Consider the following 23,832-nt stretch of genomic DNA (forward strand, 5'->3'; position numbering starts at 1 on the left):
GGCTGAATATCTGGAAATAGGATGTTGGAAATGTTTCTTTTCTTATTATTAATAATGATAGGCAAATAAATATATTATTGAATGAAAAATGCAAAAATCATTTTGTTTTAACATTTTGTCTGACACCTTGATAACAGAAATTTTCCAGTTGTTATAGACCTTCTTCCAGGCTCTCTGAAATGGAAGGTCCTTGGCTATAAACATTATAGTTTGGAAAAAATTTACTAGGCATGAATCGGACAACCGCATCTCAAATTTTCAACCAGCTTGACATGGCTTAAATATTATTATTCGCCTAGGATTGATAGCACAAAGCTTCAGCAAGTCGGAGGAGACGTATATTTACTAAAGCAAATCTCAAACCTTAAGAGATATTGAGCAGTGCTACCAGTTATTGTGTCTATTGAAACACTGAACAATTAAAGCTGCGTTGCATGACTTTGTAAAGTGCATGATAGAAAAAATAAAACAAATAATTAAAAAATAAAAAAACCCGACTGCGCTAAATAAAATCTGAAAAGAAAGAAACAAATCCAGAAGTTTACATAGTGACTTTAAATTCATTATTGGGAAGATTTGAGTCGGTTTACATTTTAATGGGCCCCGACTGTTTAAGTTAGTTGATAGTCGATATAACTACTGGGCTTGTTTCTTTCTTTTCAGATTTTATTTAGCGCAGTCGGGTTTTTATTTTTTTAAACTATTTATTTTATTTTAGACTTTTTAGTGTCCCAGCACTAAAACACCGTCTCATTGTACTATATTAAAATTTTTAAATCAATTTCTTATTCCTAATTAAATATAAACATATAATAATAGGGGAGCCCAAGAGGGGATTTGTGTAGTAACTGAGGGGTTCCTTGGATCTTCTTTAGTACCTCCTTCAGATATTAGCCACAAATATGCTAAAAAATGGATATTTCAATAATCTGATGATTTAAGCGAGACTCAAAGAAATAGAAGGCTTGCAAATTATTGTAATGTACATTTTTTAGCATGTAATTAACCGACCATTTCTTCTTAATCTGACGCGCTCGGGTTAATTCACCTATCACTATTTCGTTTTTACTAATCTGATCATCTGCCCTGCTCTCCCCCCCCATATTTAATACTTATATTTGGAGGAGGTACTGATGAAGGTCCAAGGTACCCCTCATATCTTAATCTGACGCGCTCGAGTTACTACACAAATCCCCACTGGGCTCCCCTATTATAACTTATAATTTTATATATTTTTGTAATTTCCTTTTAATTTACTTTTATTTTATACCCTACTAGATAGGTTTTGTTAATTTTTTTATTAGCTTATAACTATTTTGCTATTTTGTTTTATTTTTGAAACCCATTGAGTCGTTTAGAAAATACGAGGTAGTAAAGAAATTTACAAAAAAATATTCATGCATACCAGATAAGCGCGAAAAACATACCATTCCTTGACAGTCGGGTAATAAAGTTAATTATTTTTCATAATTTTTGTTTGTTTTAAAGTCGAGCTTAAATTTGAGGGACGATAAGATTTTAAGTGTCTCTCGCTGAAATCGGGAGAGGTGGCAGCTCTATAGCTTGGTATTTGAAATTTTCCCCCGGTCCTGAAATAACATTATATACATATTGTATATATAGGTTATATAGGATAGAGAACTCACACAATCAATGTTCATTGTCGACGGTGGTGGTTGATGGCTTGAGTCAATTCAAGTATGCATCTGTTGTCCGTCTGTCTTGTGTATATGTCCATCCAACAAAACACCATCATCAGAAGATCACCCGTGTTCCGCGAATTCAGCTCTCAAAGCTTCTGTTGTTCTGACCCCACACACACACACACACACACATACATAAGTTGAAATATACTCACATTTATAACATGTAGTGTTGTCAAGCGAACCGTTGGCGTTGTTAATGATGCCCAACGTTACCAGATGGTGTAAGGTTTTTTGCTCATATTACATACAAACATCGCATAATGTTAGTCTATAATAGCAAAAATATATTATTTAGGGGGTTAGTTTTTTTTTTGATGTGTGCGAACACTGTTTTTCATAGATTTTGTTCAAATTTTAGCAAGCAGAAAATTTTGTTATATAATTTCCTATTTAGCACATAATGATAAAGCAAAACTTTTTTTTCCATTCGCTTTTACTTTAGAAAAAAATTGTATCAAATTGACATTTTGTAAAAACTGTTATTTATATACCCAAAACATATCATGAGAAGTACTTTTGAAGCACGTTTCTCGGGCAATTTTTTGATAAATTGTGTCTTATGATATTTTTCAAAGAAAAGTCTATTAGCTGTTTTTGTAGTATTCATCGCATTTATGAAAAATATCAGAAAATGTTAGACTTTTGTAAACATCATGCCAATTATTTCCCTTTATTGTGTTCAATTATTGTCTTTGAATAACTGAAAATTAACAGGAGACAAAAACGTTGTTAAAATGGAAATTTCGACACTCCAGCCACGTTAAAATATTAATTTTTAATTATTAACAAACTCACCTTTATCAATAGGTACTCCAAATTGAAGCAGGAGACAAGAAAAAAAAATCATTGATATTTCGCTTCATGTTTAATTTTGGTTAAGTGAAATTTAAGAAATGGAGAAAAGTTATAAATGGGAACGATAACCGTCTACAATTATGTTAGCAATTCGAAAATTGGGCCATAATTAGGCATTTAGATGATGACATTCTATTTGTACATGTGCAATCAAACAAAAAATAAATATATGTCAGTGAAAGTTTTATTTGGTACAATTTAAATATCTGTGGAACGATTTTAACAGTCTATGTTAACACACCTTTGGGAAAATAAATTTTTAATCTTGAGAAACTGATTTTTTTTCAAGTACCCAAGATACTACTTCTAAATAGCCAATTCTTTAACTGGTACGTTTAGTGTTGCGAATCAAATAGGTAGTTGTGTATAAGTTATTAAATCTTCCAGTCGTACTCGTGTTTTCCAGTCATTCGAGCTTAATTATTTACTATTGCTAACTATTTACACACCCTGCAACTCGCGTAAGATTTGCTTAATAATTTTTCAGGGCCTTTCTCAAACGTAGGAATAGAGAGAAGAAAGTTATACTAATATTGCTGCTAGTTCAATTTCTACTAGTTGGAATAATGAGAAGAAACGGCTCAATATTACCACTGGTTAAGAAATACCTTCATTCAAATACCCATTTTTAACATTATTTATTTGTACAACCGAATCTACTCGATCGCACCGGGTTGGCTCAGTAACTTGAGTGAAAACGAACTCGAGCCTATTTCGTTTTGACTCAAGTAAAAGTTTGACAAATTCACTTGTCTCTTTCGTGTAAAATACAAAAAAAAACAACTTTAAAACGAATTAGAAGTTATAATTTATGTAAAAATATCATACAGAAAAGTAAGTAGTCACTCGATTATTGTTATTTACTCATTTAGTATTAAAAGTTTTGTTTATTATCTTTGTCATATTATATATCACTATCTTTGTTCATTGAATGTCGTGGCGTCCTGATTCCGCATAAATTTATTTTGTTTGGATATATTGCTGCCAGGGGCGAAATACTTGAGGGCCTTTTTGGGCTGTAGCTCAAGACCCCATAGACACAAAAGGTCCCCAGTCTCCATTGAAAAAACAATAGACAATTATGAAAAAAAAACTAAAATTTAAAAACAAAACCAATCATAAAGGTTACAAATATGTTGTTATACATTGTGGACCATTTTAATCTATTATGATTAATAGCTCGTTTTGTAGTAAACCAATTAAAAATTGAGGTAAAGTTGCAGAGTTTGATGGGGGCATCATGTTCTGACATCAGATTTTACCTAGTTCGTGAACCTTAATATATGGATCTAGTGGACATTAATATATTAAGGGTAATAGCTTGTTCTGTACTTATTCAATAAAAAAATAACTTAAACAAATGTTGCAGATTTTGATAGGAGGCTTCATATTCTGTCATCAGATTGGGCTTAGTTCTCGGGGTTGTTGTATTAATCAATTTAGATCCTAAAAGGTAAGAGATACAATTATATTTTGAACCACAAAGTTGATTCTTCTACCCCTTTAGGATCTAAATTGACTATTAAAGCAACCCCGATAACTAGGCTCAATCTGATGACAGAACATGCAGCCTCCCATCAAACTCTACAACATTTTTCTAAAATATTTTTTTATTGAAAAACTACAAAACGAGCTATTACCTATAATATATTAATGTCATATAATAATATATTGAAATAGTCCATCCTGTATATTATAACTACTATACTCCTTTTTTATTGCGAATTTGAGGTTTTTTTTAGAGAAAGAGTTGAACTTTTCTCGAAGTTAATAAACCACAACAACGCGTGGCCGGGTCAACTGGTTTTATATTAATAAAATATTTAATTTTCCTATTTTTTCCTTTACCGTATAACTGATGTAGTTACTACTATAGAAAACTGTTTTTTTTTAAACAAAATGACAAATAGTTAAGTAATAAGGCAGGCCCCGAAGTAGTAGTAGCCCAGGGCTCCAAAAATTCATGATCCGCCACTGATTGCTGCGTATTAGTTTGTTTCATCACTATACAATTTGTTTTGTGTACCTATACTGTTTTAAAAGATGTATGTTATTCATATATCATATTTGTAATGAATGAATTTATGTATTAAAGGTAAGTACATATAATATACATTAATATTTACCTTTAATGATAAATGCAGTAAAACCTGGGTGTCGGAGACTTGGATAATCGACAAAACTAATTTCCAGGCCATGTCATTTTAACCCTATAAAACCCATATTGGCTACTGACCATTTTGATTATGACTTCTGGTGGTTAACATTCTAACTATAATAAAGTTGCATTAGATGCTGTCGATACAGAAGATTCATTATATAAATATAAATAAAAACAATTAAATATTATCAAATTAAAATGAGAACTTCTTGAACTCATTCTACAGTTAGATATATCTGTGCTGTAGGGTTCTATAGTAGTAAATCTCCGAAAAATTAGGGTATTATTTTTCATAGTTTCCCCAAGTATAGTGATAGAGGTGTGCAAGTTGAAAATATATTTGGCAATTTCGAAAAATTAGGTAGATTAAAAGAGTGAGAATGACACTTTGCTTATTGCGCTTAATGTCAGTGCCGAACACAGCCGGCATAGTCATTTTAATTTATAGATGTTAAACAACGAAAAAACATCGTGAAACTTACAAAATAATAAAGCTGACACGAAATCAAAAGTAAATGAGGCACGATGTCAAGGAAAAATTAATCGAAGTATCAAAAAAGTTATAAATAGCAATCATATCTCATTTGTATTTAAAAAAAAATGGCGACCTACAGTCATTCATATTAAGCCTTGCCTCTATGTCAGTTGTCAATAAGTGAAAAACAGAAGCCTCCATAAAAGAAAGTTGTTTTCCCTTCTTTTCGCTCGTGGACTTCTCTAATTGAGATTGCAACTTTCCCGCAACTCTGTCAGCGACGGTCGTATATATTTAACATAAGCTATTTATAATGATTCATTGTTCAATTCCATGGAATTTACTAACTGATTATTTTTGTCTAAAACCTCTATAAGTGAGAACAACCACTTCCGTACACCATACCTGTATAAAAGAAAAGCTTGGTTTAATAAAAAATCACCATAAGCGACAAATACATTGCGGAACTTTGAGATTTCGTTTATCCAGGCTCGATTGTAGTTCAAATCCAATAATGAATTGTCAATTCAATGGAGCGGTTAATGCTAAAGCTGACTTATAAATTAATAAATAGGCAACTTAAATTACGTATACGTTATACATATATAATAGTTTTTTAACATTTACGTCATACAAGTTGTCTAATTACTAATTTTTTTAAGGGAACTTTAACATTGATCATTCCATTGAATTAATTTTTTATTGTTTATTAACAAATAGAAAATATGCGGCACTAACTCATGCGTTACTAATGGTATTTGACACTTAAGAAACATATTAGATGAGGTTTTAGCAAAATGCGAACGGTTTCTTTCATTTTACTTTATTAGTCTATTTTTGTAATATAATTTGCTGCACTATACTAATTAAAACAAATTGAATCAACCCGTGCTCACTAAAACAGCCTCTAAGTTATTTTAATAAACAATAATATTAAGTTTCCTGTATACGTGGTTTACACAAAATTGTATTGTTACAAATTATGGTGGAAGCGAATTGAAAAAGTTGATGTAAATATACTAGAGGCTTTGTGAAGTTTAAATAATGTGATCCTGTGACCTTAAGGGTCTCGTGGACCGTGGTCATAATTGTTTTGTGCACTGATTTTATCATCGAAAAATATTGGAAGTTTAAATTTTTTTTCGCATGGAGAAAAGCATTGCTAAAAAGTTAAAGAAGGGATAAAAGCGTATTTTGGAAATTAATTTACTTTTAGTTTGGATGATTGGAATTTAAAAAAATTCGCTCTTTTTAATCCTTGAATCGATTTTCGGTTATTTCGTCAAACATATGGATTAAATTAGATTACATCTGAGTCAATAGTAGGTTTTAAAAAATCATTTTTATTGCTTCGAGTTTGACTTATTAACCTCTTTCGCTTCAAAGGTGCTGCAGGAGTTCTATAGATTTCATAAATTTAAGGATATTTGTTGGCAACACATATTTCTCTGAGTGACACTTCGTCAGTTTATCCCATGTAATGTATCGTTTGCATTCAAACCTAATTGTATTCTGGCTTCCTCTTTTTAATGACAAAATCTGCAAAGTTTAATCTCTATGAGATTGGAAAAACTTGTTATTTTTCATATTTTTTATTATTAAAATTTTAAAATTAACTTTGTCTGCCACCTATCGAAATCTAATTTAACTGCTATTGAAGAAATAATGTATTTCGTGCCCTTCAACTGTATTTTATATAGAATGTATGTATAGCTAGTTTCGGAAGTAAATGTAAGATGGTAGTAACAATAACAGCGACGCTTTGCATATAATACTTTATTTGAATTATTATTTCATTTTTAAAATTTGAATATTTCTCACAATTCAATATTTATTTAAATGACGCATTTTTACTTCAAGGTTGAGTACTTATAAACATATTTCTAGCCAGAAAAATAGATCGGGACTCTAATCTGCACGCCATCAATTGTTAGAATCCCTCCAAAAAACATTTATAGCCTAACCCGATAATTCTCATTCTTGTTTTTATAGAAAAATTACGATTCAAGAATTGTTTTTTATTGTGACGAAAATTGGATATTAAGTAGTAAAGTAGGAAGTAGGTTTTTAATTAACAGAATTCTCTAAAAAAAAAATTAACTTGGAAATATTGTCATTATAATGGATTTTTTGTTAAATTATTTTACTTAAATGTTTAAGGCGTAAATCGCATTTTCTTACTTAAATGTTTTAGAGATAACAGTGAATTTTTCATTTGAACCAATGGGTAATCACGGATATAAATATTGATATTATAATAATTTTTAAACAATCTTTATTATTACTTTGATGTTTTTAGATAGCTTATTCCATTAGCCCACCATATTCGTAATTATCCCACGCTTGCCAATTTTTCTTATGCAAGTTTAAGACACTATAATAACGTGTTATTTCAAAAGTTATCTTGTTCTTATCTGGTAACCAATGTGATAATGTAATTAATCAGAATTTGATTTTTTGCAATAGCATAAGTACAATTCCCATTTTCCATAAGTGTTCGTAGTTTTCCGCCCTGTTTCCTACTTTAATACACCACAAAAATATCATACAAATTAATATACTTCTATGTTGTTATTAACACGGAACATGTTTGGGAAAATATTGAATATTAATTACAATGTTCAAATTTCTTTAATTAATCTTTACTTTTTTGACCCCCGAACCAAAAAAAAGGGTGTTATAAGGTTGACTGCTATGTGTGTGTGTTCAGTGTTACTCAATCTCCTTAGTTACACCACCAGAATTTTAAAATTGTATACCTTATTTAAAGAACAATGGAATGGTTTAATGATCTACCAGAAGTGATTCAAATATTTAATACTTATTTATATTCCTTATATATTAAAAATCATTTACATATTTGGAACATAATAATAATGGCACATCTAATTTATCTATTTTTATTATTCTGGGCGTTCGAAGCATATGATGCTATTAATAAATTCTCAAAATTCTTGGACTTTAATACGCTAAACTTAATATCTTTTTACTCCATGAAAGAAGGTTAAGGAAGATTCTCGCTAAGTGATGATATTTTTGAGAACTCCGTTTCAAATTTTCAGCGTGGATTGTATAAGAACTTTTTATTATAGCGTGGATTCAATTAGAAAATTACACGAAAATTATGAGTAAAATTTTCGATATATGACATAGTTTTCGAAATATTTATGCCAAAAGATTTATAGGAAATCACTTTTAGCTGAAAACACACAAATGCCATTCATTTCATCACTTTATTTTATTTTCATGTTTTTACCTTAGAATAGTAGTAGTAGTAGCCAAATTAACCCCCTCCCGGATTAGTCAAAGCCGAGCCACATGGTTTATTGACGCTCCCTAAGAATAATTTGACCCATTCGATTATTTTTGGGGGTATATTTTAAAGTGTTCAGCTACGAATGAGTTACATGTCGGAATATTAATAAAAAAAAAACTTTTACAAAAAGAAAACCGACTTCAAAGAAATTTTTTTACAAAACATATGAATATACACTAGAAAGTAAAAAAATAACGAAAATAATGTACCTAGTTAAAATTATTGTTATTTTTGGAGTTGGTGTCAGCCAAGCTAATGTAGAAAACTGTTCTGTCAGAGTTGTTTCCTTGGCTGACATCGACTACAAAAGTAACAATAGTTTTAACTTCATTATATTATCGTTATTTTTTTCCTTTTTAGTGTATGTTAATATGTTTTGAAAATTTTTTTCTTTTGAAGTCGGTTTTCTTTTTGTTAAAAGTTGTTTTTATTTTGTTGATTTTTAGTGAATCTAAAGTACACTAACTAATTTGTCACTAAAAAAAATCATCGAAATCGGTTGGCGTGATATTAAGTTATTCGTCCTCTTGTCGTGCATATTCAATGCAAATTTTAGACATTTATGGTTTTCTCATGAATACCGTTGTCAAAACTGGAGCAAAATGAAATGGAACCACACGGGAAGCACCAGCTTTCAAATAGATAAAGAATCATCAAAATCGGTTTACCCAGTCGAATTAAGTTCTGAGGTAACACACATAAAATTAAAAAAAAAATACAGTCGAATTGATAACCTCCTTCTTTTTTGTTTGAAGTCGGTTAAAAAATAAATACAATTATTTTATTTAAAAAAATTGTTTATTACTAAAATTATGTACAATATCTTATAAATGACTAGTTTTGAGATATCAATCTCTAATAAAATTATTATTAATAATGAATTTCGTTTGGTTGTAATTTAACAATTTTCAATGTTTCATCCCATAATCGCTGTCTTAATTTAACATTTTTTGCTGTTGGCGATAGTAACCATGTTTTCTTACAATCCTGGAAGTATTCACCAGACACACCATTTAATTCTTCACTTACTGCTACATGGATTGTGGTTTGTGCACCTTCTTTGGGTGTCTAAAAACATAAAAACCCATTATTAATAAACGGATTACTTCTTCACTTAATTTAACAAATTTCATTTTATTGTTAACCGACGTGAAGCTTAAGGTGGATATTATCAATTCGATTGTATTTTTTGTTGTGTGTTATACGATACTTTAGTAAAGATGAGGGGTGAACCTTTTTAGAAATTATAAATTTTTAGAGTTACAAGGTAGTCCAATTTAAATTAAAAAAAATCTAGAAAAGAAATTGGGTTTTTTCAAAAAATGGATTTGGTCTAAAATAAATACAAAAGAAATTCTACTACCATTAATTTTTGCAAGCAATTGCTTCTTGGAGTCGACGCCAATCACCTTCCTAGATCGATTCATTGGCATCGATTTCAAAACTTATTTGCTCAAAAGGAAATTACTTTTAGAATTTTTTTGAAAAAAATATATAAATTTTACTCTTTAGTCAGTTCCGCTTTGCAAGAGATATTTCTCTGAATATTAAACTTAGTAAAAAAAATGGTCTTTTAACAAATTATAGTAAACTTTATTTCCAAAAACTTTGCTTATTATGTAAATTTAAGTTTTTGAATATTAGAAATTCTTAAAGTTAAAAACAGTAATGAACAAGGTCATAAGCGTTAACGGTGCGTTTTAACGAAAAATGTCAAAGAACTTTTCGCCTTATTTTTAGTAAAGAAGTCATGGTTTCCATTTGATCCGGTGATTTAGGGACACCCCGTATAATTACTTTAGTTTTACAACACTTCCACAATATTTATATTATTATTTTTAAGTATTATCCATTCACCTGTTTTACACATCTCGTAAGATTATCAACCTTCTATCTCATCAAGAAGTATCTACCTACTTTTAGTTGAGTTGGAAAAACATAGATCGACAGACATACGAAGAAAGTTAAACAAAAGCTTATAAAAATAACCAATGAACATCAATTGCAAATGATACACAAATTGGAATTATTTGATTGTAGATAAAAATTACCTTGTAAAAGAATTTCGTAAGAAGTACAACCATTTTTGAATATATCGGTAAATTTCTCCAAATTTCTGTTGATATTACTCCAGGATGCAATGTGTTCGTGGTGACATTAGTTCCTTCTAATTTGCGTGCTAATTCTTTACTCATTAATATCGTACACAATTTTGAATTACCATAGACAACGCCATGTGTCAATTTATGCATGGCAATTTCATCCAAATTTCGCAAATTTAATTTTGCCATTAAATGTAATACTGAGGAAATGGTAATAATTCTACTTGGTGCTGATTTTTTAAGTAAATCTAAAAAAAAAAATGTTTTTTTTTAATATTACAAATATTTTACATTAAAATTTTACAGAAATGAATATATTGTAACGTAGTCTCTCGTAGAACATGGTAGTAAAGTGTAAATAATAAAGTGTTGTTAATGTCAGTCGATATGGAGAGTTACCTACTGACAGTTGATGTGGACAATTGATACAACGTCCCGTTTAAGCAATTTTTCTAATTTTAATATCTTTGGAGACATTTACGTAGAAAGTTCGGAATTAGAGAGCTCGTATAATTCAAATTGTACATCAAATTTCCAACCAAAAATTTCCTATAAAGGCATGAATACCCTTGGTTCAATTTCTCCCTCGTTTCGACTAACAGTGGTTTTTGTGATAGCGCTTAAAAGAAAAGAGATAAAATTTCTATTTTTACCATCCGAAAGTTTCCTAACAGTGTCACCCATGGGTGATGCAGACCCTACCTTTAGAAGAACGTAAATATCTCCGTATTGTTAGCAGTGCCGGATTAAGCCCATCGGGGGCCCTAGGCCAATAAAATTTTGGGGCCCCCCTTTTTTGAATAATTGTAAAATTAATCGTTATTTGTGTATTCATAACATAGACAATTAAAAGAATAAGTGAATAAACATTTTTGAATATTTTGAGTTTCAAAATACATATTATATACACATATATATCACTACATAGTATAAAATAAAGTCGCTTTTTCTGTCCCTATATCCCTATGTCCCTATGTACGCTTAAATCTTTGAAACTACGCAACGGATTTTGATGCGGTTCTTTTTAGTATAGATAGAGTGATTCAAGAGGAAGGTTTTTATGTATAATACATACATATTATAGTAGAGTAAGGGGTTGAAATAGGGGTTGAAAGGGATATGCTTCAAAAACTAAAAAAGTTGTGCATCGATTAAGCTCAAATATTGACACGATATACAACCAGCTTCAAAGATCTATTGTTTTTATCTACTTTTAACCTTCGGAGGGTAGAAAGGTGTAGCGAGAAAGTGGGAAGGAATTATCGAATATTTACAAATATATCTAAGTGGGGTATCAAATAAAAGAGCATGACGTGTACATTACAAAACTGTTATCCAACGCAAGGAAATGTGGAGGGAGGGGTGCAAGTGGGGATGTTGCCCAGCAAAGCGGGTAGTTCACAGCTAGTACATATATATTGAGTTTCAAATTACATATTATAATTTTTTTCGAAATTTGAAAAAAAAACTTGAAATTGCAAATTTTTGTTCAAAAATAATCATATCAGATTTTCGTGGGGGTCCCTACCCGTCGGGGGCCCTAGGCCATGGCCTAGTCCGGCCTAATGGGTAATCCAGCACTGATTGTTAGGATGCAGAAAAATGCATAGAAAATAAACTGTAGTAAATGTTATTTCTTACAGCGATGTAGTACTGATTTAAAAAAATTTAATTCAATTAATATTATCAGAGATATTGTAAAAATTACAAATGAAAATTAACGACGCCACATCTTCTTAGTGGTAAGTACATCAGATCTAAATCTGCAACTAAACTTTTTGGAGTTTCTATGAAAATGATTCTGGCTTTCTTCTGTCTGTAATTTCTTGTCTGTAGTATTATTATATGATATCAAGCCAAATGAAAGGAACAATTGTAACAGTCTAAAAATTATATCGATTCAGACTAGTACGTGCGACTGTGTTAACGACTGTACGTGCGTACACCATACGTAACTTCAAAACAATTTATCGTATGACGTTGAAATTTTGAATTTGGGAAAGTTGCTGAACTCAAAAACTCAAAAATTATTAGCCGTAGAAGTTTGAAATTTTGTAACTGTGGGTTTCATATTTGGAAGCATGATGCGATAAAAAAAATTTCAATTGAAATATTCATTTTGACTGTCCTTGAATTCATTTTGAATAGTTTATAGTTTCAAAACGCCACTTTTATGATTTTTGATATTTTTGGACAAATATCTATTTAGAAAAGAAAAAGAAAAAAGAAAAAAGAAAAACAATACAATTTTTTTAAAAACAATAAATAACAAACATTGAAATTTTTTTTCATCGAATCATAATGGAGTGTTTATCATAATTGTCAAAAAACTACTTATGTGGGTTTTTATTCATAAATGCTAGGCCGAGTATCTCTTTTGAAAAATTCTAAATATTAATTTTTGTAAAAATTATGCTTACCTAATAATAAATTTGTTAATAAAAATTGAGAAAAATAGTTGACTTGCATAACCATATTGTGCCCATCTTTTGTAATTTGATCACCAACACCAGCTACACCAGCATTATTTACTAATATATGAAGATGTGACTCATTTTCATGAATTTCTTTTGAAAATTGTCGTACTGAATCAAAAGAGGCCATGTCTAACATATATACAACAACATTTCTATTACCGGTCTTTTTAATAATGTCATCTTTTGCTTTCTCTGCTAAAGTTCTATTACGACATGCCAATATTACACGCGCACCACGTTCTGCAAAGTCTAGAGCAGTTTCCTTACCAATACCTACAAAAAAATTAAATATAAGTATTTGTTGTATTAAAGCAATTTGAAATTCAATTTTTTCGGGTAATTACATATGTTTTCTTTTATGGGCTCATAAAAAAAACCTATGGTAGTTTTGCAACATTTGAAAAATAGTAGCTAATGGAACTTGTGACGGACATTGGCTTAGTAAAACCAATGAATACCCGCGAATTTATCATTCTTAACCAAATTTATTCTTAACCGCGAATTTATTATTTTTTGTAAAATCCCAACAAAAGTATTGTAAATTTCATTTTAATCATTCTTGATTTGAAAAGGAATGAATATTTTGAAGAAGTACAGGCGATATTTTAATAGGTCTAAAGCCAGGCGTAATATTTGACAATCTTTTCAGAACGACTGGAAAGACTGTTGTCAAGGTTGTGCCTGACAATTTTTCCTTTACGAATTTTTTATATCCGGGGAATCAGCGCCGGCCCAGGGATAGAGCAAGAGGAGCGGTCGCTCTAGGCGCCTAGTAGCAAGGGACGCCAAAAAACCAAATGTAAAAAATAATTTCGAGCGAAAAAGTATAATTTATTTAAAAAAAATTAATTATTAAAATAAAAGTTATTTTTTGAAAAAATGTTTTTGAATAAATTATTTATTTAACATATAATTCATGGTGTGAAAGCGTCCACCAAATGGCGCCGAAAGATCATTTCGCTCTACCTTGATTAAGGGCTAGGACCGGCACTGTGGGAAGAATATATTCATTGAAGAAAATATTTAAACCAATAGATAATTGAGTAAAAAATGTATCATTCTGCCTGATACTCAACCAAGCAGAGTGTTTATAATTAATTTTTATGGTGGAGGGAAATTAATATTTAATTATTGCAAGTGTTGGAAAAAAAAGGGATTTTTTCATTTTACATTCAATTATTTTCATATTTGTATATCGTTCTCAATCTTCTAGCCGAGAGGCCGCCATAATCTTTTAAACTCTTCTAATTTATAAAAACAATTATGCAGGTATAACTGACATTTAACACTTTCTATACATACAGAGTATTTTAACAATTAACTCAGTCAATTGTTTGTTTTCATTTAATAAATTGTTTAGAACTTTTGAAATTATTTTTTGCCGAACTTCAAATTCATTTTTCAAAAAATTTCTTTATGTGTTTACGCATTGAAATGTCATGTAGTCATAATTTTCTTTGATGGCAAACTGGAATTTTTAGAAAATGCACTTGTGAACTAGACTTAATCAATATTTATCAATTTTAATTGCTTGCCATGCAATTACAAATTTTCAGGTCCCTTGTTAGAACAGCCCCCGGTTATGAAACTCTTCGCAGAGTAATATGTTGTTAGACATGACTCTGACAAAAGCCACTCAAATCTCAAGCCGTTCTGAAATGCCTGAGAAACACTTAGTCTTGCCCTAGGCTTATATGTTTTTTATAAACATGTAATAAACATATTTCTATAAACGTGCTTAAATTATTAATAAAATAAAGAAAAACGATGTTCAAGGTTATCTGACTTATCTGACTTATTGCTACCGTTTATAATTATTGATTGAAAATTTTTCCATTGTCATTATCTTTTAATTACAATATATAATTGTAGTGAAATTGCATCAAGAAGTGAGAAACAGTATTATTAGGTACATTAAACTCGTGCAGGAATCCATAACTAAGGTCATCATATTTTCCCTTCATGACATGCTTCTTATTATTTAACTTGAAATGATATTTTTGTCTATTTAAATTTTTGTATAAATGAAATATTTACATAAAAGAGTTGAAAAGGAGGCCGGAGTATTAATTCCACTAAAAGGCATCCCCCTATGAAAAAAGGAGCTTGAGAGATATGCAAACCCTTAAAAATCACAAAAATCGATTCTTTTCCGACATAAAAATGAGGAGAGTTTGACTCCCACAAAAATCACTTTCTCGATACTAACTCAATCAATATGTCCATTTTTAAACTTCTAGCTCAATTTGGAGGGCTGTAGAGACAATCAAATTTTCAAAATCGTCGAACAAGGCGATTTTTCCATGGGAATATTCTATAAAAATTGTAGGAATCCGCTATAAAATGTCAGTAAACAACCCTGCCTAACGAATTTTATTTCATTTGACTTCATCCCCAAAACCTCATTAATTTGGACGAAAAAAAAGGCACGTTAATGATCGGAGGAAATTCCTGAAGTAGTAGTTGCGCCTGAAGCCTGGCGCCTGGAGTAGTAATTGAAACTTAATTTTTTTAACTTATACTTTTTGTATTAATCATGATTGTTAATATGTCACTGATTGATTACATGCTTAATTAAATTAAAATAATTAAAAATGTAAATGTTAAGTATTGTAATATTCAAAATTTAAATATTGAAATTGGATAATTAGTAGTTGCTTGTTTTAGTAAACGATTCATTCATTGAACTCCTTTTTTGAATGAATTTAATTAATTTATCAACCCATATGATTCCACAATATTTCATTCTGATTTTATACATATTTCTCACCTTATTTTGTAATCTTTTTTGAAGTTTCGCTAAAAACTTTTTATGCTATTTCGTGCTTTTTTAAGTGTTCATAAAATCACCTAATTAGTCCATTTCCGGTTGTCCGCCCATCCGTCTGTGGACACGATAACTCAAAAACGAAAAAAGATATCGAGTAGAAATTTTTACAGCGTACTCAGGACGTAAAAAGTGAGGTCAAGTTCGTAAATGAGCATCATAGGTCAATTGGGTCTTGGATCCGTAGGACCCATCATGTAAACTGTTAGTAAAACAAAAGTTTAAATGTAAAAAATATTCCTTAAAAATAACCAACTTTTGTTTGCAACATTTTTTCCTAAACATCACTGTTTGCCCGTGAGGGCGCAAATTAGGCGTAAATTGTATAGTATGTATCATATGGGAATATCAGTTATGTATGTGTGACATATATGTATGTGTAATGTGATAGAGTAAACAACACTGTCTATGCATGGTATTTCAACAATTAACTCAGTCAATTGTTTGTTTTAACTTGTTTATTTGCCCTTTTAATAAAGGAATATATTTCAATAATACATGAAAATAAAACTTGGAAGTATTATTTTTAAATATATCTTATTTTAATAAGAAAAGTAATCACGATTGTTTTGATTCATAAAATTATCAAGCGGCGGAACGTGTTCGTTTTTATTAGTATCAAGTGATAACACAAGAAAACAAAAGGTGCCGTTCAATATTTACGATATATGGCAATGAACATTTTAATTACATTTCATGCATTTTGTTTTATTATCGGCCATAAAAATTAATCTTTTTACTAAAACAAATCTTAAACATTTGATTCATTAACAAAAATATGGTTTTATTTTTAAATTGTGCATAATTTTTTTTAATGATTTTTATTTGACGTAAATCAAATATACAAACAATCATGCGAAAACAAAATCAAATATTAATTCTGGATATAAAAGAAAAATAATTTAATAACAATACGTAAATAATTCATATACATAGTCCATTGAAATGTTACATTGACTGAACATTTTTGGGAGGACGCGATTTTATTTGTGGAACATGTAGGGGGGGGGTCAATACAACCTTAACCCCAAGTTTGTGGGGTTGGCGCCCTTGTCCCCCGCCCGCCATCTTGAAAAAAGGGGTGGAAACATATTTTTAGCTGTATCTTGTAAACTATTGATTTCTCCAAAAATTTGTAAAGGCATAATTTGTAGCAAATTTTATCAATGCATATGATAACTCAGCTAAAACAACAAATGCAAATCAATGCAAACATAGACCTATTAAAGAGTACTCTGACAGAAGTGGGTTTTAATATTGACCAGGCTGAAGCAGATGCAGATAGTGTCATTGTCTCTACTGCACTTGCTGCATCTCAATCTTGCGATTTGGTAACTATCGTAGCAGAGGACATCGACATCCTTGTGTTGCTCACGGCATTAGGGAGGAAAAGGTCAAATATCTTCTATTTAAAACCTTCAAAAGGCCGTTCATCTGACCAGTTATACAGTCCTTCAGCCTTTATGTATGGAGATATCATAGCAGTGACACAACATCAGCCGCCTATAATATGGGCAAACTAAAATTCATAAAAATCCTTGAAAAACATCCTGAACTAGCAGGTGGTACAGCGCTATTCCTCAATGATAAAGTAGATCCGGCTTTGCTCAGTGTAGTTGGCGAACGTTTTCTCGTTTCTTTATACGGTGGCAACAAGGACGATTCTCTAGACACCATGAGATACAAACGATTCTCCAAAACAGTAGCAAAAAATTCATTTAGTTTATCATCGCTTCCGCCAACACAGGATGCAGCCCGTTTCCACAGTCTCCGAGTGTATCACCAGGTCCAATCATGGCTTGGAAAATACAATAATCCTGAAGATTGGGGCTGGAAAAAGCATGGAAACATTTGGATGCCAGTAAAAAGTTCGAAGCATTCAGCGCACCCGTGAAATGAATTTTCTGCAGATGCAAAGGAAACTGTGGAAGCATGTGCGGCTGCAGAAAAGCAGGGCTCAAATGCTCCGCAGTGTGCCTTCATTGCTCTAGAGAAACGTGTACCAATATTATGAAATTAACAAAATTAATGGAAGAAAATGAATTTGAAGAAGAATTACCAACGATGACTCCAACTTTAACTCCTGTCATTCCTCAAACATTCACATTCGATGTTGAATTACAATCTGAGCCACAGCCTGGAGAATCTAAGCCACAACTTCGAGAATCTGAACGACAACCTGGACCATCGAAGAGGAGTAGAATGGGATAGCTAGCTATTCTATTTTAAAATCTTATTAATAATATGTTTAAGTAGAAGATATTGGAGCGCTGTAACTATGTTAAAAATTAACAAAAATTAATAATATTTGCGGGGAAATGTTCATATGCGTATTCTCTATAATATTGTTCTGATCTAATTTTATGATAAAATGACAGGAAAAAAAGTTAATAAGCATAAAAAGAAATTTTTGACAAAATTTTGTCACTTCTTTGCTCATAACTTTTTAAATTTTAAGTTTATCGCAAAAAGTCACATAAACAAAATTGTAGCCACGAAGATTTGCTACATATTATGCCTTTATAAATTTTTTAAGAAATCAATAGTTTACAAGATACAGCTAAAATATGTTTCCACCCCTTTTTCAAGATGGCAGGCGGGGGACAAGGGCGCCAACCCCACAAACTTGGGGGTTAAGGTTGTATTGACTCCCCCCTACATGTTCCACAAATAAAATCGCGTCCTCCCCAAAAATGTTCAGTTTGGCCCTAAAATTGTAACATTTCAATGGACTAACAGACAAATACAATAGATTGAGTAATTGAAGAATCGAGAGTTGACTTAAGCAAAACTTAAGAATTTCAGATATTCAATGATTGCTTACCGCAATCCGAACCGAAATCTCTAAATTTTTACCTATAGATGACCTGATATTTGATAATTTGGGATTAAGCTTTGTTCACACTTTAGATCAAAAGTTATTTGGTGCCTAATGGTGTCTTTGCCCAGGGGGTGGTAACCACCCATTCTAGACTGTGAAAAAAATATGTTGAAAATGGCAACGGGAATCGATTGAAATTCGGAATATTTAACCAATACTCCGAATTTCAATCGCCAATAACTCGGAAGGGATTGACTTTTCGAAATATACTTTAATGCCACTTTTTGCTTAGACTTCATCACTCTGTCGATTTCCGTAGCCATTTTCAACATATATTTTGCCAATTCCTAAAAGGGGTGGTTAGCATCCCCTGGGTAAAAGCATCACTATACCTGCCACATAACTTTTGATCTAGGGGGTGTATAAAGCTTAAACTTAAATATCCAGGTCAATCGTAGATATAGGAAATAATTTAGAGATTTAAGCTTCGTTTACTGGAGTATTATATATAGTCCCTGCCCTATCACAAGACCCACAAATTCTGATTTGTGGGCCTTGTGAATTTGATTTCCCTTCACTTTTACTTGCCTATTTAAACTTATACATTCGAAAATTGGCCCTCCAATATCTTTCACTCTGATCACATGTACTCAAATATTTGATGTCATCCCTAAAATGCACAAGACTCCCAAAGAAACTTAAATTTGACCTGGTATGAATTAAATTTGATCTTGTACCATGAATCTCAAGAGAAAATAGATTTCTTTCGTTGTAAAAAACAGATCAAATTAGATTTCCCGTCCCGAAAAAGGTTGTACCGAACGTTCCGGAACCGGAAAACTGCTTATATCTGTTTTCATAACGAAAAAAACCCATCTAAAAAAAATTCTACCAAAATTTTCCGAATTTGTTATAAAAATTCGATAGATTTACCCCACTGTAAGGAGATATTTTATTTTCACTGTTATTTTTTAACAAGTATAAACTACTGACAAATTTTACGGGTACGAACCCTAAACTTGAAACATATCTAAGAACACATTAAATTACCTTTCAACCGAAATAATAAAAAATTAAAATCGGTTCATCCGTTCGGGCACTACGATGTCACAGACAAACAGACAGACAGACACCCACACTCACACACATAGCGGTCAAACTTATAACGCCCTTTTCTTAGTTCGGGGGTTAAAAATAGCTATAAAATCACAAAAATGTGAATTTTGATCCCTGATATTACACTCTGCTTCATTTTTATGTTGTTGTTTTGACTAGTAAACGAGTTTAAAGATTAATGTCTGTATTTGTAATAATATAATAATAATTCTTTAGTATTGTAATAATGTTTTAAATGCAAATTTTGATAACCTTTGGAAAAGCATGCGTATTTTAATAATAATGCATACAATAAGTGATAACTATAATTTTGTTGTTCGTACAATGTTTAATGATTGATACCTCTAAAATCTAACGTGAAAACTAAAAAAGATATTTTATCTAAATTTTATATAAAATCTAATCTTAAGAAGAGCTTATATTGAATGAAAGAGGAAGAAGGGCCTTACTGAAAATTAGTATTCGAAGGGGCTTCGTAAACATTATTAATAATTATTCTGTGAGTTTATATAATAAAGATAAACAAATATTATCAATACTTATTTAACATACAAATTGTTATAGTTCCGGCGCCCATCAGCATACAAAGTTATTGAGTAATACCTGTATCTCAGAAATCGGTCTGTCGAATAATTATGCTAAACCTAACAAATTTTCTGTCTTAAACATAACAGAATATAGGAAGCAATATTTTTTACAATTATATAACACTTATTATTTATAATAGTTTTATAAAATTAATTATTCATGCTAAAATCCAAATATGTGGCGAGAGAGGTTTTGTTGCATTTTTTCTAGATAAAATTATTTCTCTTGTTCTTGGACTTTATCAATTAAAACATGACTGTAATATAAATTTTTATTGCAATTAATTATAATTTTTCAATGCCATGAATAAATAATATTATCTGGTTTAGGCACGTAATACTTAACAAGCTGTTCACGCAGGGCTTGATTTATTTTAAGTTACTCCCTGGGGCACCGTGAAAAATGCTGCCCCATTGTCAATATCTTACATAAATTGAGTAATGACCGAAACAGAATTTATGAATGATAAATATTTCTAAACAAGAACAATATGTTAAAGAAATGAAATTTTTACTTTAACTTATATTGAAAATTAATTTTAAGATCTTTTATTAAGAAGATTAAGTAATGATTTAAGCAATTTTTGTTTAAAACATTTTTCGAAAATCGTCCGCTTTCTGAGGAAAAGCGACTTAAAAATATGTCATTATTACATTTAATCGAAAGCAAACATGCTTACTACGGACAAAATGCTTTAGCCAAAAGTTATCTAGGAAAATAGAGGTCCTTTGCTTGTGTTTATGACTTTCCCCTACAATTATCGATAAACAGTGTATTTTCGCATTTTCTCCGAAATATAAACTTTTTCGAAAAATTGTTTTAAACAAAAAGTGTTAGTTTATTTATGAGGTTGAACTTTCTAATTTAAAGTGTTATTCTATCTGAATGTATATTTAATTTTTTGTATATATATTTCGATTGACATGCCGAAGCTAATCAAATTTACATAAATAATACAAATCATAGATTCTAGTAGAAGTAAAAAGTGGTAAAACATAATTTTATCTTTTTTTAAAACTAAACAAATATAAATTTCGCTCCATAAAAATAATTAAATCAATCAATCAATTTCCTTTAATATCATTAATTAAAGTTATTAGGGAGTTTTGATATGTGTAACTGGCACATTAAAATTCTTAAGTGCTTTTTACAGGTAGGCTTCTCTGTTATTCTATCTTTTACCGTTTAGAATCTAAATTGGCTATTAAATAAACCCGAAGAACTACGTCCAACCTGATGCCAGAACATGATGCCACCCATCAAACTCTGCAACTTTTGTTTCAGTTATTTTTTGGTTGGTTAACTACAAAACGAGATATTTTGGTGTATAGATTAAAATGGCCTAACTGTATATTTACACGAAAAATTGTAAATACTTAGTAAAGAAACAAAAATGAAAATTTACCCGTATTTGCTCCAGTTATAATTACAGTTTTTCCATCTAACCGCGTTTTACACGTACATATTCCTTTTGTTATTGTTGCAATAAGTTTTATTAATACAACCGTTACAATAATAAAATATAAAACAAACATTTTAAAAAGTTTAAACACTTATGAATTATCACTTTTTATCTCTTTAATTTAATATTGAAACAATGTTAATTAACAATAATTAAGAGCTAATATGCAATTATTGATAGAAAATAAAGATGTTTCATAGTGTGTAATATATATTTTAAAAAGGTGATAGTACGGAAAATGTAATAGAGACGGCATTGTTAAACAACATTTCATTGCCATCTATATTTATTTTTTAGTAAATAATATACAGGAATGATATTTTATATTATCGATTATTTTCCTAGTTTAATCCATTGGAAACTCCGGTAGGATGGATGTATGTCTTCTATTTTAAAAATATGTACAAATTAATAAGTCGGTATTTACCCTCAAAAAGAGGTTCAGATTCGATACAGACTTCACTCATATCAATAGTGGCATATTGATGATATTTGCGCAATTTTTAAGAAAATATGAACATACCGTATATATTTATATCTAACGATTTTTGGCCTCGTAAGTAAAAATTATATAAAATATGCCACAGATAAATCGTCTTCGTCTTTGAGTTCATTACTATCGCATTTATTAAAACCAGTAAAATCTTATAAAAAAATAACAACTAAATCGCAAAACGCAATGTAAAAGTAGCTTTTATAGTCTGTTTGTTGAACTATAATGGAAAATATTTTCACGAATTTCAAGAAAACTTTTTTATCGTTTATTTCAAAAATTTTTCATAGACTTGCTAGATGAAGCTACATTCAAATTTTTATTTCTCTATATTATATATTTTTGGAGAAAATAGAAACCAAAATTTTGCCCTATTTTAATTATTTCAAATAAAAGTTGTTTATTTTTTAAGACGAACATTTTTATATTCAAACTTTTGTTCTATCTATAACGGTTTAACATAATAAAACTCAAAAGTTTAACGTTTCGACAAACCATGTTAATTTTTCAAGCATCATATCTCAAAAACTATTAGACATACGGACGGAGCTTTGGGTTGGCTTCAATTGTTCAAATTTAATATATTTTCAAAATGATAGTAGCAACTAATGTCAAAAGCTCATAGTTTTTGAAATGAAAAAATAACGTTTACAAGTTTTCAAAATTTTGAAACTTTTATTAAAAGTAATCTTGACCATATTATTTTAGGCAATCCATTGCAGGATATTTCATATTTACATTTAAAAAAAAATAAATTTCATTCGATAAACAAATTTGTGAAGATAAGAACCTATAATCTTATAGTTATAACACTTAAAATGATAAACTATACGTCTTACGTTTCCTTTTTGTGAAAAATTCATATCCATTTTCTGTACGGTTTATAGTGTACTCTTTTTTTGGTAAAAACACTGATTTAAAAAGTTAGTTTCTTAGTTTCTCGTAAAGGGTGAATAATTGTTAAATAAAATTTTTGGTATCCTTTTTCATTTTTACGATATCAAATACCTTAAAAATTCAGCAACGTTGTAATCACTGAAAAGGTTTTTTTAGCTTTTCACTTCCCTTACACACACACACACACACACATATATATATATATATATATATATATATATATATATATATATATATATATATATATATATATATAGCTTCGCAGATTTGAAACTTTTCATAATTTTTTGGAAAACATAATATTACAAACTATATTTTACATGGTTATCAAACAAAAATTAAACTTACCCGCATTCCCTCCAGTTATAAGTATGGTTTTTCCATCTAACCGTGTTTTGCAGGTACATTTTCCTTTTGTAATCGTTGCATAAAGTTTAATTACAACAACCAATGTTACAATAATTGATACAACAGTTACAAAAATATAATATAGCAAACAAGCAAACATATTTAAAAATTTCAACACTTATCACTTT

General features: G+C 30.2%; 2 protein-coding genes across 2 annotated transcripts in view; one reads left to right on the top strand and one right to left on the bottom strand.

Moving 5' to 3' along the window:
• LOC123292011 (dynein regulatory complex subunit 7) overlaps window positions 1-23,832 on the top strand; it is a 99,481-nt gene that overhangs the window by 67,621 nt on the left and 8,028 nt on the right. The gene's annotated exons all lie outside the window — the stretch shown is intronic.
• Window positions 9,334-22,082, bottom strand: LOC123292013 (retinol dehydrogenase 11-like). Its single transcript, XM_044872513.1, has 4 exons — window positions 21,850-22,082; window positions 13,036-13,365; window positions 10,565-10,863; window positions 9,334-9,581 (listed from the first exon to the last, which is right to left on the bottom strand). The coding sequence occupies exons 1-4, from the start codon at window positions 21,977-21,979 to the stop codon at window positions 9,384-9,386; spliced, it is 957 nt and encodes a 318-aa protein (XP_044728448.1). The 5' UTR covers window positions 21,980-22,082; the 3' UTR covers window positions 9,334-9,383.

The sequence above is a fragment of the Chrysoperla carnea genome, chromosome 2 (genome assembly GCF_905475395.1).
Source record: "Chrysoperla carnea chromosome 2, inChrCarn1.1, whole genome shotgun sequence".
In the NCBI taxonomy this organism is placed as follows: domain Eukaryota; kingdom Metazoa; phylum Arthropoda; class Insecta; order Neuroptera; family Chrysopidae; genus Chrysoperla; species Chrysoperla carnea.

What these genes read in the sequence shown, in the direction of transcription:
- LOC123292013 (XM_044872513.1), bottom strand. Translation starts at nt 21,979, where the DNA reads ATGTTTGTTTTATATTTTATTATTGTAACGGTTGTATTAATAAAACTT. An exon ending in ATTAACAAATTTATTATTAG is followed by an intron (nt 10,864 to 13,035) that starts GTAAGCATAATT and finishes TTTTTTTTTTAG; the next exon opens with ATTTACTTAAAAAATCAGCA. An exon ending in TTACGAAATTCTTTTACAAG is followed by an intron (nt 9,582 to 10,564) that starts GTAATTTTTATC and finishes TTATGTTTTTAG; the next exon opens with ACACCCAAAGAAGGTGCACA.